This window comes from Syngnathoides biaculeatus, chromosome 1 (assembly GCF_019802595.1).
Source record: "Syngnathoides biaculeatus isolate LvHL_M chromosome 1, ASM1980259v1, whole genome shotgun sequence".
Classification (NCBI taxonomy): Eukaryota; Metazoa; Chordata; class Actinopteri; order Syngnathiformes; family Syngnathidae; genus Syngnathoides; species Syngnathoides biaculeatus.
The window spans coordinates 16,551,470-16,565,582 of NC_084640.1; the positions used below are offsets into that span (position 1 = coordinate 16,551,470).

The 14,113-nt window shown below is 53.7% G+C and overlaps 1 protein-coding gene across 5 annotated transcripts; it reads left to right on the plus strand.

The window, feature by feature from the left end:
• The first annotated feature begins 27 nt into the window (after window positions 1-27).
• On the plus strand, window positions 28-13,784 carry si:dkey-230p4.1 (trichohyalin). 5 transcript variants are annotated; one of them, XM_061822958.1, is made up of 22 exons: window positions 28-170; window positions 1,449-1,590; window positions 1,822-1,959; window positions 2,027-2,104; window positions 2,460-2,530; window positions 2,613-2,778; window positions 2,854-2,960; window positions 3,019-3,231; window positions 3,468-3,528; window positions 4,075-4,212; window positions 4,293-4,357; window positions 5,040-7,100; window positions 7,171-7,219; window positions 7,285-7,362; window positions 7,538-7,713; window positions 8,580-8,707; window positions 9,375-10,066; window positions 10,121-11,518; window positions 11,910-11,964; window positions 12,041-12,321; window positions 12,545-12,742; window positions 13,015-13,784. In XM_061822958.1, the coding sequence occupies exons 2-22, from the start codon at window positions 1,450-1,452 to the stop codon at window positions 13,198-13,200; spliced, it is 6,480 nt and encodes a 2,159-aa protein (XP_061678942.1). In that variant the 5' UTR covers window positions 28-170; window position 1,449; the 3' UTR covers window positions 13,201-13,784. The 5 variants fall into 5 exon arrangements, with proteins under 5 accessions (XP_061678942.1, XP_061678921.1, XP_061678927.1 ...); XM_061822937.1 differs by having other exon boundaries at window positions 1,359-1,590; window positions 9,375-11,518; XM_061822943.1 differs by having other exon boundaries at window positions 9,375-11,518; window positions 11,910-11,963; window positions 12,043-12,321.
• The last annotated feature ends 329 nt before the right edge of the window (window positions 13,785-14,113 follow it).

A 14,113-nucleotide genomic window follows, 5' to 3' on the forward strand; every position in this document is an offset into this window, starting at 1 on the left:
CGTCATCATTCCGCACCGCATGCCGAGTTGAAAGGTCACGTTACCCGCTTCATTTGAATACGTTCACAACACGAAGAAGATGAGGAAGAAGAAAAGCAGAAAAAGACAAAAAAAAGAGTCTCAAGAAGCACTTTTGAGCAACACCAACGTCTTGTAGTTGCCTCCAACAGGTAAATGCTTTGGAGTCAAATCTTTGTTCACCGCCCGCCTTCAGGTTAGCTTGCTGCTGCTAAGATGTTAGCTTGCTGCTGCTAACTTCTGACAGCAACCAAACTTGGTCGTTCACGAATGGATATTCTTTTTTTTTTAACGCGTTTATTCGTTGGCCCTATGGCTTGTTTTTTTTTTTTTTTTTTTTTTTTGGGGGAACCGCACTGTATAGGTATGTAGGTCTGTACTAGTCTACAAATGGAGATGGGTTGGGCAATTATAGAGAGAAATCACTCCCCGCGACCCTAGTGAGGATAAGCGGCGAAGAAAATGGTGGATGGATGGATTGATAAACACTGTGATGCATTGATTTCAAAAGTTTATTTATTCAAGTACCAACACTCTATTTGAGATATAACCGGAAAGAAAATAAATTAATGATAAAATATGAGTGCAGTATAGTTGAATAATAGCAATTTTAAAAACGAGTCAAAATAAACACCGCTCTTCCTGCAGTGTGTACCTTGGCCTCTTTGCGGCAGTATGGCGCACGCATGGAAATTCATTTAAAAAAGTAAGTAAGTTTCTTTCGGCTTGTCCCTTTCGGGGTCGCCACAGCGTGTCATCTCAGATGAACGCACACATGTTTGGCACAATTTTTCAGACAAAAAGGATCAAGAACGTGGCCAACTTCACTAGTTTATGAATGAATATTTATTTGAAGGCAAATTCTCCCCAAACGTGATTGAATGCAAATTTTTGCCAGCTGCTGTTGGATATGTTTTTGTGCTGCTGCTTACAGGACACATAAATTAGCTTTTGTTGGTTACAACTGCCAACACTCATACTCGTACTCAACTTTTCCAACAATGTTTATTTTTTTTAATGTTAATTTTGAGATGCGAGTGCGCTTCAGACCCTCACGCGAGCTTGCGAAATGCACAACGTGCGCCCGCCATCAATTGACATTGGTTTCATAGCAGAAAAAGCAGTTTGCACGTTCTCCCCACGCCCGTGTGGCTTTTCTCTGGGCCCTCCGGTTTCCTCCCGCATTCATTGCCCATTGGGTGGGGTTATGAGTGCGAATGGTTGCGACCCTTGTGAGGATAAGCGGCTGAGAAAACGGACGGATGTTTGTTAGATGTCTTCTATTGTAAAGTGTTCAAAGAAACCAAATTGAAAGGAGGCCAATTTTGCCTTTTTGAAAGGGCTTAATATTGTCGGGCGGGACCGCAGCGTAAAAGAAATTCACGTGTCGAGGCACCGTTGTGCTTTTGCGGCGCGCCGCGTGACAACAGCATGGACCCCCGGCTCCTGGCGGCTTGGCAGCGGGAGAGGGCGGAGCTCCGGGAGGAAGCGCGCCTGCTGCAGGAGGAGCTGGCCGAGAGTCGCGCCGAGCGGGAGGAGCTGGCGTCCAGGGCCAGGGCGCTCCGCGAGAGGGTGAGCGAGGCGCCAAAACTGTTTCTCTCCATCTTTCGCTCTTTTCTCTCTTTCCAAGTGTCTCAGCTTCCGTCTCTTTTCCTTTGCCTCGGGATCTCCCGAGTCTCTTTTCTCCCCACCTCTCCGGTCCTCACTCGGTCTCAACTAGTCATGTCATATCTCCGTTTCTCCCCGCAATTGTGTCTGCGTTGCCCCGACAGTCTTTTTCTCTCTCTCTCTCTCTCTCTCCAGCTGGAGGAGTCGGCGTCGCCGTCGCTCGCCCGCGGCCACCGGGCCGAGGAGGAGCAGCGCGAGATGAGGAGGCGCAACAGGGAAGGCCGGGAAAGGGAGGCCCGACAGGCGCTACTCGTACACCGGCTGCAGAAGAAGGTCAACGGAGGTCAACGGAGGTCAACGCGCGACTGCGACTGCGACTGCTAACGCTGTCGACGTGCAGGTGGCGGAGTACAGAGAGCGATGTCAAACTTTGGAGTTTCAGCTGAAGTCAGGATACGGACAGATGAACAACATGCAGGTCAGTATGTATGTATACATTTTTACATGCACATCAAAAAAACCATTTCAAACTCCGGTGACTGATGAGGTCATATACAGTTAAACCAGAAGTTGACACCTGACCACCATCATTAGGATGACCAAAATTCTTTCCAAACTTTTCCTGTTTCAGCTCAATTTGGATTGCCAAAGGTATTTGAATTTGCCTAATACCTGAGTAATGACTGCTGCATAATTTTAAGGTCATTTCGCATTACTTTCTTCAAAGTTTACATACAGCAAGTTTACTGTGCCTTCTGGAAAAAAATCCAATGAATGTCACAAAAATGGAAGTGATCCGAAGTCTTTGCGTTGTGGTCGCACGTGTTTTGTAGACGAGTACGAGAAGGGACACCTCCGAGTCGTTGGAGAGCGCCCCCATCAGCCTGGAGGAGGAACAACAAAGGTGGGCGCGGGTCTGCGCGCATGCGCGTCGTCATGCCGTGCGCGCCTCAAGCGCGTTCGTCTCTGCGTTTGGACGCGTTCAGGGCGACGGGCCTGGCCCGGACCGCCGCCGCCCTGCGCCTGCGGCTCAGCCAATCGGAGCGGGACAACGACGCCCTGAGAGCCGACGTCCGCGAGCTGACGTCGGATTTGACGAGCGCTCTGGAGGAGGCGGAGCGCCGAGTGTCCCGTTGGCAGAGAGAGCGAGAGGTGCGGGCCGAGCGCCGCCGCCGCGACTGGGCCGCGTGTGGCGTCGTAAGCGTAAACCTGCGTGCGTGTGCGTAGTGCGCGTCGAGTGAGGCGGCTCAGCATCAGGATCGGCTGTGGTGCGTGTGGAGGCGCGTGATGTCGCTCAGACAACATTGCCGCGCCGTCAGGACCGCCGCCGACAGGTACGCCGGCGGCAGCCGCTCGCAACGCCGGCTTCCCTGAGCGCGTGGCGCCTTTCAGGGACCTGTTGGAGATGAGGGCCGAGCTGTGCCGCGTGCGCTTCTACCTTCAGTCCAGCTGCGACTGGGCCTCTTTGGACCTCATCAAGATGTACCGGCCGCCGCCCTCGTCCCTCGCCTCGGCCTCGGCGGCGGCGGCGGCTCCCCTTTCCGCCTCGTCCGGGCTCGGAACCTTCACCGTGGGAGAGCTGCTGGAGGCCGAGTCAGAGGACAGGTGGGCTTTCTTCCGGAAAACAAAGCCCCGCTGGTTGCCCAAAGTCTCGAGCACGCACGTCGTGCTTTTATGTTACGAAGAACCCGAAAACGGTTAAACGGGGGACGACAAGGCCGTCGGGTACTCGTGCTGGGTCCAACCCCAAAGAATGGACAGGGAGGGGGGGGGCCGGCCTCACATTTGTGTGGGCGGGGTGGGGACCCGGTCAACGACCCGCTTTTGTTTGTGTCTTCCAGGATGCGGGACAGCGAGGGCGCGCTGGAGGTTGTGGCTCAGGCTCAGGCTGTGGGGAAACTGGTGATTATTACGCTTCCTTTCCGTTTCCACGGCAACTTGCCAACAGCGGCGTTTGTTTGAAGAAGTGCACGACAGCCTCCCTTGTCTTTTTGCCCTTTGTCTCATTTGTAAGCACCACGATCAAATATTTTCTCGTGAAAGGCCAACCGTCGTGTTTTTGTTGCACGTGAACTGCTACGACGTCGTTCACTTGTTTGCCAACAGCTCGGCGATGTTTTCTTGTCGTGCGTTTGCGGAACAATTTGGTTGTTGAGGGAAAAAAACGAATCCAGAAAAAAAGCCTTATTGTCATGTGAATATAACGAGCGCGACTCCACAATAGGAATACCATGGAACAAAACATATTATTATATGGAAGATTAGCGGTAGTAGATGTGACCAACCAGATTTGTGGGCACATGAAATCCGTTTTGTCTTCTGTGAACAACTTCCTGAAGACTGCTTGGTTCTATGTTCCAAAAAAGAAATGAGCTCTTGTTGTTTTCATCTGTTTTTGTTATTTTTGAACAGCTCCATCTCTCCTCTTTTTGTATGTGTGTGCGTCAGTGCGGCGTGTTGAAAGCCGGCGCCCCGTCCCAGTCCCAGTCCCAGTCCCAGTCCGTCCTCGGTCGGGACTCGACTTCCCTGCTGTCGGTTCTCTCGCAGACGGAGAGCGCCGTGCAGTGGAAGCAGCAGGAAGTGCAGGTCCGTCAGACGCGGGTGGCAAAAAATCAACCAGGCTGTATTATGATGATGATGGTGATGATTATTATTTTTTGTTCCAGAGAGCCGAGCAACTGCAGGATGACAGCCACAAAGTGGTCAAACAAGACGTGCGCACACGTGGCAGGTTTGCAGCTGTCAATCATCTTTTTCTACTTTGCACACTTTGCGCCAGCTGTATACCGTGCAAATCAATAATTCGTGATATAATTCTGTATTTATTGATTTCATTTTGACACTGTTGTTCCTCCCAACAACTACCATAAAATCAAATGTATAAAGTCAACATTTACATCTATAGTATGCACTTGATTTTTCGTCATTGAATCCAATGTGACTCGTTCATTCTCTGAGCCGCTTATCCTCGCAAGGGTCGCGGCAGCGCTGGAGCCTATCCCGGCTATCTTCTGGCAGAAGTTTTTTGTCCCCACCACATAGGTGGGGCCAGGATTTAAACCGTCGTCCTCAGAACTGTGAAGCCAGCGCTCTAACGCGTTGCGCCGCCATGCCGCCCATTGTCATTCAGCAGTAATACAATGACACAATTTCGTGTGAAGCGTCGCTTTTAACATGTTTGGGGTCAAAGTCGCAGCACGGCTACGATCACATTGGGACATTTCCCCCCCCCCCCCCTACCCCACCCCTAAATCGGAAGCCCTTGGCAATTATTCATAGCAACTCTCAGTTTTCAAAAAAGGTCGCAAAGAGCGACCTGGAACATTTTGCAAATTGATTGCCGAGGCTCGGCTGCGCTGCGTACCGCCGCCGCTGACTCTGTCGACGTTTTCAATGGCGTTTGTCCGGCGCAGGCAGCTGGTGGAGGCGGAGCTACACAAGCGGGAGGCGGAGCTCCGTACCGGAGAAGCCGAGCTCCAAAGGATAAAGGAGGCGCTGCGGCGAGAGGAAGAGGAGACGCTCGGCAAGGAGGCGGCGCTTCACAGGAGAGCTGGGGAGTTGCGTAAACAAGAGGAGGAGCTACGCGAGAGAGAGGAGGAGGTGGACAAGAGGGAGGAAGAGGCGCTCGCCAAGGAGGTGGCGCTACACACCGGTAAGGAGGAGCTGCGGAACAGACAGCGGGAGGTAGAGGAGAGGCGAGAGGACCTGCAGGCCAGAGAGGAGGAGGTGCATCAACGACAGGAATCGCTTGACAAACGAGAGAAGGAGGTCCTCAAAAGGGAGCGGGAGCTAGCTGAGGAGCTGCAGAAGAGAGAAGAGGGTGTGCAAAAGACTGAAGAGGAGGCACACAAAAGAGCGGAGGTGCTCGACGGAAGGGAGGAGGAGCTACAGAAGAACCAGGGGGAGTTGCGTAACAGAGAGGAGGAGGTGTACAAGAGAGAGGAGGAGGTGAAGAAAGGACAGGAATTACTTGACAAAAGGGAGAAGGAGATCCTTAAAAGCGAGGAGGAGCTGCAGAAGAGAGAAGAGGGTGTGCAAAAGACTGAAGAGGAGGCACACAAAAGAGAGGAGGTGCTCGACGGAAGGGAGGAGGAGCTACAGAACAGACAGCAGGAGGTAGAGAAGAGGCGAGAGGAGGTTCATAAAGGACAGGAATTACTTGACAAACGAGAGAAGGAGGTCCTCAAAAGGGAGCGGGAGCGAGATGAGGAGCTGCAGAAGAGAGAAGAGGGTGTGCAAAAGACTGAAGAGGAGGCACACAAAAGAGCGGAGGTGCTCGACGGAAGGGAGAAGGAGCTGCAGAACAGACAGCAGGAGGTAGAGAAGAGGCGAGAGGAACTGGAGACCAGAGAGGAGGAGGCGGACAAAGGACAGAAGGAGCTTCACAAGAGAGAGGAGGAGGTGCATCAACGACTGGAATCGCTTGACAAACGAGAGAAGGAGGTCCTCAAAAGGGAGCGGGAGCTAGCTGAGGAGCTGCAGAAGAGAGAAGAGGGTGTGCAAAAGACTGAAGAGGAGGCACACAAAAGAGAGGAGGTGCTCGACGGAAGGGAGGAGGAGCTACAGAAGAACCAGGGGGAGTTGCGTAACAGAGAGGAGGAGGTGTACAAGAGAGAGGAGGAGGTGAAGAAAGGACAGGAATTACTTGACAAAAGGGAGAAGGAGATCCTTAAAAGCGAGGAGGAGCTGCAGAAGAGAGAAGAGGGTGTGCAAAAGACTGAAGAGGAGGCACACAAAAGGGAGGAGGTGCTCGACGGAAGGGAGGAGGAGCTACAGAAGAACCAGGGGGAGTTGCACAAGAGAGAGGAGGAGCTTCACAAGAGAGAGGAGGAGGTGCATAAAGGACAGGAATTACTTGACAAAAGGCAGAAGGAGATCCTCAAAAGCGAGGAGGAGCTGCAGAAGAGAGAAGAGGGTGTGCAAAAGACTGAAGAGGAGGCACACAAAAGGGAGGAGGTGCTAGACGGAAGGGAGGAGGAGCTACAGAAGAACCAGGGGGAGTTGCACAAGAGAGAGGAGGAGCTTCACAAGAGAGAGGAGGAGGTGCATAAAGGACAGGAATTACTTGGCAAAAGGGAGAAGGAGATCCTTAAAAGCGAGGAGGAGCTGCAGAAGAGAGAAGAGGGTGTGCAAAAGACTGAAGAGGAGGCACACAAAAGAGAGGAAGTGCTCGACGGAAGGGAGGAGGAGCTACAGAAGAACCAGGGGGAGTTGCATAACAGAGAGGAGGAGGTGTACAAGAGAGAGGAGGAGGTGCATAAAGGACAGGAATTACTTGACAAAAGGCAGAAGGAGATCCTCAAAAGCGAGGAGGAGCTGCAGAAGAGAGAAGAGGGTGTGCTAAAGACTGCAGAGGAGGCGCATAAAAGAGAGAAGGAGGCGCTGAAAAGGGAACAGCAGCTACAGAAGAACCAGGAGGAGGTGCACAAGAGGCAGGATGAGCTCCAGAGGAGAGAGGAGGAGGTGCAGAAGAGGTATGAGGGAGGTGCAGGACAGTGGAGGTCATGGTGATGGGTTGATGAGCGGTCTTGTGACTTGTTGCAGTTTTGACGCCGAGTTGCAGCAAAGGGAATGCGTCGTCCGAGACGTGAAGGTGAACGGCGACCTTCTTCTTTCTTCTTTCTTTCGCCGCCCGCACTGACACGTGTCGTCCCGCAGGAGGCGCTGGAGCGAGAGGAGCTGGCCAGGCTGAGAGCGGAAGAAGAAGCGGCAGCCGCCCGAGACGACCTACTCAAGGTACGGTCGCGACCGGATCCCCGCCGCAACCTGGCCTTAACAATTCAAGGAATAAATACCAAAAAAGCACGAGCAAGGAATAGAAACCGAAAAATATTCATCCCAAAAAAATGGGAAATTCCTGCGGCGAGACCTCCCGCTCGCTTCAAACTTTGTGTCCGCTCTCTCCCCGTAGCGCTCCTCCCAGCATGCTTCGGTGCTGCAGGAGCTGAAGGAGGCGCAGGAGCAGCTGCGGCTGGCGTCCGAGGAGATGGCCGGGATCGAACGCGTCCACGAGGAGCGGCGGCGAGAGGAGCGTGAAGTGCTGCACCGACAGCAGGAGCTCCGCCGACAGGAGGCGCAGGAGCTCCGGTAAGAAGGGGAGGCGGGGCAAGGGCATTTTTTTTTTTGTCCCAAAGGCACTTCATAAAACCGGATTATTTCTCCATATTTGCATTTGACAAGCCGAGAGTCCGCTGGCCCCGAGTTGCCATTTTCACAGCCGAAATGGAAGACGTCCTCGCACGGCTTGTTGGTCAAATTCGCTTTTGTAAGTCGTCGTAATGACTCGCAGATGGCGGCATTGCGTCAGGTCCGCACGATCAAGGTCGGCGTCGCCGTCGCCAGAAAAGAACGATGGCGATGATGGAGTGAGTTGCAGGGACGGCGTGTAAAGACGCCGCCCACCTTCAAGCGGGACGTCCCGAGCCGACTTGTCGCTTCCGACACGATGGCGATATTGCAGTCGTTGCGAGTATTGGCCCGTGAAAAATACTTTTTTTTTTTGTGTGGTCGCCTTATTTGTCGTGTGGAATGTTGAAAAACGTTTGAGTTAAACGCTGTCGACAGTCGCCATGTGGTTGGGGTAACTAGACGACAATTACTAACCAATTGCATCCAAACGGTTTAACCTAGAAAAATGCATATGATATACTACAGCAGTTGAATAATTCCATTCCTCCCCGCCCCTCAAGGTCGAAATAACCCCTATGTCAAACTTTAACACACGTACGTACATCCCGGAGGAATCCTGGTCATAATATTTGTGGCTGTAACCAGCGTTCTGCGGCCCAGTCTGGAATCAACGCTCGCTTCCGGACTCTTCAAATACTTTGACTTTTGCCGATCTGGGGAATTCTGGAGCAAAAACACTGGCAGCTGGAACGGATCAATGGAATATCACTTCTGACGTTTCTGACGGTGGGTCAGGAATTCAATCGGGACTTTTCTGTCATCAGGAGTCGCTCGGCATCCCTGCAGGAGCAGCTGGAGGAGCAGCGGGCGCAGATGTCGCGCGCCAACCTGGAGCGAGGCCACCTCAGCGCGGACCTGCGCACCCTGCAGGAGGCCAAGGACGCGCTCGATGGTCAGGACTTGACTTTGCGTTTTGCGCCGATCGGCTCTGATGTCACCACTCGCCGATCCGATCGAGAACCTGATTAGCCCGCGATGCCGTCGTGCGCGGTACATCGGAACGCAAAAGCTTCTTTCTTTTTAGCCTTGTCGAGTGTCTTGCGACGTAACTTTCTGACCACGGGTGACAAAGGAGGTCACTCTGATGCGCCGTCTTTTGTGAGCGCCGCGCCGGGGTTCCGTTCTTACGGGAACAATGTGTGCTGGCGGTCGGCGCTCCTCGGGAGAAGACTTTCTCTCGTGAATTGTTCCAGCTGTGTTTATGTACTTTTAATGCGATGCGGCAAGAAAACGTGGCCTAGCGCTCACAGTTGTGCGTAAACGAGCCAGCATTATGTCAAATATTGACTTTGACATTAAAAGTTTTGGTGCGTCAGGTAATTACAATAAAGTAGTTTAATTAGGGTACGGTAGCCCCCCATTACTTCTGTCGTGTTGTAATGTTGGCTTGACATCGACTGGAGAATACTTTTCAAGATACGCAATGTACCGTAGACAAGTATGTCAAGTAACCGAACGAGTCATCGCTCTGTTTTGTAATCGGACCGGTTTACTACTCTTACACACACTCATCCGATCGCCCATCCCATCGGCAGTCACAACCCGTCTTTCTCCTCCAGGCGAACTACGACGTCTACGGGAGGAGCTGTGCAGAGTCACCTCCCAAAAGGAGCACCACCAGATGGAGAAAGAAAAGTCCTGGAAGATGGAGGAGGAGCGCCTGAAGAAGGAGTTGGGAACCAAAGTCGGGGAGCTGGACACCCTGAGGAGGTGCGTGGAAGGCCTACAGCAGGAAATGAAGGAACAGGAGGCGGCGGCGGCGTTAAAGGAGAAAAAAGCTCTAATAGCAGAAGGAGAAAGGATCCAAGTGGAAGAGGAAGAAAAGAGGAAAGAGTTGGAGGACGCGGGGAGGCGGACGGAAGCGCTACTGAGGGAGCGGGAGGCGCGAGTAGAGCAACTGACAAAGGAATTGGGGACAAAAGACGGGGAGGCGGAGACTCAGAGGAGGCGCGTGGAAGGACTGCTGGCTGAAATGAGGGAGCAGGAGGAGCAACTCGGGAAGGAGTTGAGAAAAAAGGACGAGGAGGTGGCGACGCTGGAGAGCCGCCTGCAAGAAGAACGAAAGCAGCGGGAAGAGGCCCCGGGTAGAGAGAAGAAAGAGCTGGCGGCGGAAGCCACGGCGAAGGAGCTGGACACGCTGAGGAGACGCGAGGAAGTGCTAGTGAAGGAAATGAAGACGCGCGAGGAGCAACTCCGGGACGAGTTGGCAACAAAAAACCAAGACTTGGAGACCTCCAGGAGGCGGGTGGAAGTGCTACTGAAGGAAAGGGACGAGGAGTTGGAGACCATGAGGAGGCGCGTGGAGGAAATGAGGGCTGTGGCGGCACAGGCAAAGAAGCCACTGGAGGAGGACGGAACGGGAAAGGAGGAGGAGCAGCAGACAGGGTTGCTCCTCTCTCGCATCGCACAGCTGGAAAAGGAGAACCGGAAGGTGGAGGAGCTTAAGGAGGCGCAAATAAGGACAATTCGGGAGAAGGAAGAGGAGCTCTGGCGCGTCGGAGAAGCCCCGAGGTTGGCGGCGCTCCGGCAGGAGGAGCAAACTGGCGAGCTCCGGGAGGCCGAACGAAAGCGCAAGGAAAAGGAGGTCAGAGCGGAGGAGCTGGAGCTCCTGCTTGCGGAAACCCAGCAGAGGCGCGAGGAGGAGGAGGCCCCCCGGAAAAGCGTGGCGCGGGATCGGCGAGAAAAAGGGGAACAGGAGCGCGTGCAGGAGGTGCTGAAGCTGAAAAGCATGCTGCAAGAGCGGGAGGAGGAGGTGCAGCGGTTGAGAGGCGCACAGGAGAAGGGTAATGAGGCGGAGGTGCAGAGGCTCAGAAACGCGCTACGGAAGCCAAAAGGTGAGCAGGAAGAGATGCTCCGCCAAGCCAGTGAGGAGGTCCGGAAGCTCAGCGGTATGCTGCAAGAGCGGGACGAGGAGGTGCGGGAGCTCAGAAGCTTGCTGCAAAAACAAAAAGAGAAGGAGGAGGAGGAGGAGGAGGAAGAGGAGGAGTTGCTGAAGCTGAAACGTGCGCTGCGGGAGCGGGACGAAGAAATCCTGAAGCTCAGGAGCATTCAGGACAAGCAGGACCGGGATCTTCTGAAGCTCACGGGCATACACGAGCTAGATGAGCAAGAAGAGCAGGCGCTCCAGCGGCCAAATACAGAGGAGGAGCGAAGGGAGCAGTTGCGCAAGCTCCAAAACCTGGAGGAGAAGGAGGAGACCCAAAAACTGAGAATCTTACAGGAGAAGTTTGAGGAAGAGATCCAGAACCTCAAGTGTGCTCTGCAGGAGCGAGAAGAGGAGGTCCAAAGGCTGCGAGAAGTACAGAGGAGTCATCCTGAAGGGAGGAGGCGGCAGGACGACAATCCTGAACAGGTGGAGGGGAAGGACCCCGAATTGGAGGCTCGGCAGGAGCTGGGGAGGACCAAAGAAGAGCTCTCGGTCCGCAAAGACCAATGGCAGGAGGAGGCGCCGAGCCGGCGGCAGCAGAACGGAATGAACACGCTGGAGGAGCTACGGCGGCGCGAGACGGAGCTGCTGCTCCTAGACGCGGACCTGAAGGCCAAAGAGGAGGAAAAAGTGCTGAGGCCTGAAGAGGAGTCAGAGGTTCTTAAGGAGGCTCTGAGGAGGGAAGCCACGAGGCGACACGAGCTGCGAAAGGAGCTGAGAGGCGCGCGGAACGCGCTGGACGACATGGAGCGCGACGTCCGGGGCCTGCGGGAACAGGTACGCCTCCTGCACGCGTAGCCGTTTTAGCGGCTCGCTTTTTGTTTGAAATTTACGCGCACAAAAAAACGGAGCGACTTGCAGCACGATTCAAACTCTGCGGATGCCGGTGCAAAAATGCGCCCCATCCACTATGGTCGCTGCACGCTGACAAATTTGCTCCCAATCGGAATCATCTTTATTTGGGTTGCGCAGTACGTCCGACGCACGCCAGGACTTTGTCGCTCGGGTACGACCGCGAGATTGCCCATTGGGCCGACGGGACCCAAAGGCAGCGTTAGGGGTTAGGGTTGCGGCCGCGTGTGGCGTTCCGCTGACAAAATATCCACCGTGCGGTGGGTGCGCTCTCCTCAAGGTGGCGCTAAAACGGCACTGACTCTACTCCCTCCAGCAGATGGAGGACACGCGGGGGGAGGCCACGAGGACGCCAAGGAGGCTCCGGCGGGTATGGCCTGACGACGGTTTCCACGGCGACGGTCTTTGCCGTCGCTTTGGCGACTTTATGCCGCCTCCGTCTGACCCAGGAGGAGGAGGAGGAGGAGCGTCTCAGGAGTCGGCTTCCGAAGGAGCGGGAGGTGGAGGCGGGCGAGGCCGACCGGGACCGAGGAGCTGAAGTCAAAGGCGAGGACCAGGACGGGAGGAGGACCGAGGAGGACGAAGGGAGGATGTGCGAGAAGGCGAAGACGTACCGTGAGGGGAGGCGCCCTTGGGAAAAGGGCGCGAGCGGTCCGGGGAGCTCCGACGAGGACCAGAAGGAGTTGAGGAGATCCGCGGAGGAGCCCGCGAGGCCGACGGAGGCTCACGTAAGAAGGCTCGCAATGCGACAGTTTTGATGACTACGATCGCCGTCTTTTTCACAGGAAAGGAAGGGTTAGGGTTAGGGCTCACCCCGAAAAAAAAAATGCTTCAGAGGGGGCGGGGCCAGCCTGATTTAAAAAAAAAAAAAAAAAGTCATATTCCAATTTGAATTTGCATTCCAATCAATGAGTATTTCACTTCCTTTCATTTCCAAACGGCGCCGTGTAGGCGGCGAGGCCGAGGCGGGACGACGGGCGCGCCCGGCCGGCGGCCTTCGGGCGGCGGCGACACCAGAGGGGGCCCGGCGAGGGGGGCGGAGCCAGGCTGCTGCTGCTGCAGAGTCGCGTGGCCCGCCTGGAAATCAAGCTGGAGCGGGCCAACGACAAGAACCTCAAACTCAAGATGGGGAAAGGCTCGCTGGCGCAGGTATGCGCCAAGGAAAAATATTGATTCGTTCATATTTGGGGTTGCTATGTCATTTCATACACGCAAGTTGAGCTAAATATGACATTCTTATGCATATTGAGCACCCGAAGGTTGTTGATTTCTCGATGCGATTGTTGCGCCTTTGCGATGAAGGAAGGAATAATCTGCCAAATGAATTCATGGGGGAAGAAAGAAATTCACTCATCAAGAATCGATAGATGAATGTATTGATTGAAGGACTGCGTGAAACTTGAATGCGACGTCGTCCTCAGGCGAGCGGCCCGACCGGCCGCCCCCCGGACCCCCCCCGCAAGCGACGCGACGGCGGCGGGAAGCCCCGCGAGGATCTCAGCCGATCGCTGGCCGCCGTCACGCTGCGCCCGGGTGACCGGGTCGAGACGCGGCGATTGGACCGCAGCCTGAGGGAGGAGGAGCTACGTGACCAAAATGTTGTATGAGGACACGTAAGAGTCGTGCAACGGAATGTGCGTCATCATCCCATCGATCGATCGAAAGACGCAGCACGCGCAATTCCCTTTTGCAAATCAATACATTTGACCAATGGGAGAACGGTCGCCGGCGGTCCTCCCGTGTCGAACGCTCGAGGGCGCCGTTTGCCCTCGTCCCCGTTTGAGCGCCCGACCGGGAGAAACGCAGTTGACGCCTGAATTCTTGCCGCCGTCATTTCCGAGGGAAGCTTGATGATGTGCGGCAAGTTTTCCCCAAAGATGTTGATTCCATTTTTTTCGGGGCTGTGTTTGTCGTCAAGGTGTGACCGGACACCTTTTCGCAACGCAGCCGAGCGACGTCAATGCCTTCCTTGTTATCCTTTAGCCCTTTTTTTTTTTTTTGTAATTTTTTGTAATTTATTTCCCGAAATTTGTTGTTCAGATGACGCCTGCCATGGGATTTGTATTATTATTTTTTATCCTCATCTTGACGATTGCAGCTCTGAATTTGAAAGGAACTCTTCAAGTTTGGCTTTTTCATTGGTGGACACCCACAAAACCAAAACCGCATCAAAAATCTAATCAATCCAATCCAAAAAGTTTTTTTTTTTTTTTTTTTTTTTTTTTTTTTTATTATTTTTATATGATTATTCCTTATTGTATCTTATTAAAGATAATTCCTGATCTTTGTGATGACAGTAGATTAGATCAAATATGTTTATCTGTCGTCATATCTCGTCGGAGGGCCCGGTCCGGTTCAGTTCCAGCATTGCGCCATCAAAGTCTGCTTCCGGGGGCTGGCCAAAGCAGTTTTAGATGCGGGATGTAAATATCAATTTCATTTTTTTTGGCTTTGGGGGTTCCATTTTTAAGTAGGGTTTCAAGCCTGGGTCAAGGTTTCAAATTCAGCTTTGAAGTTTGG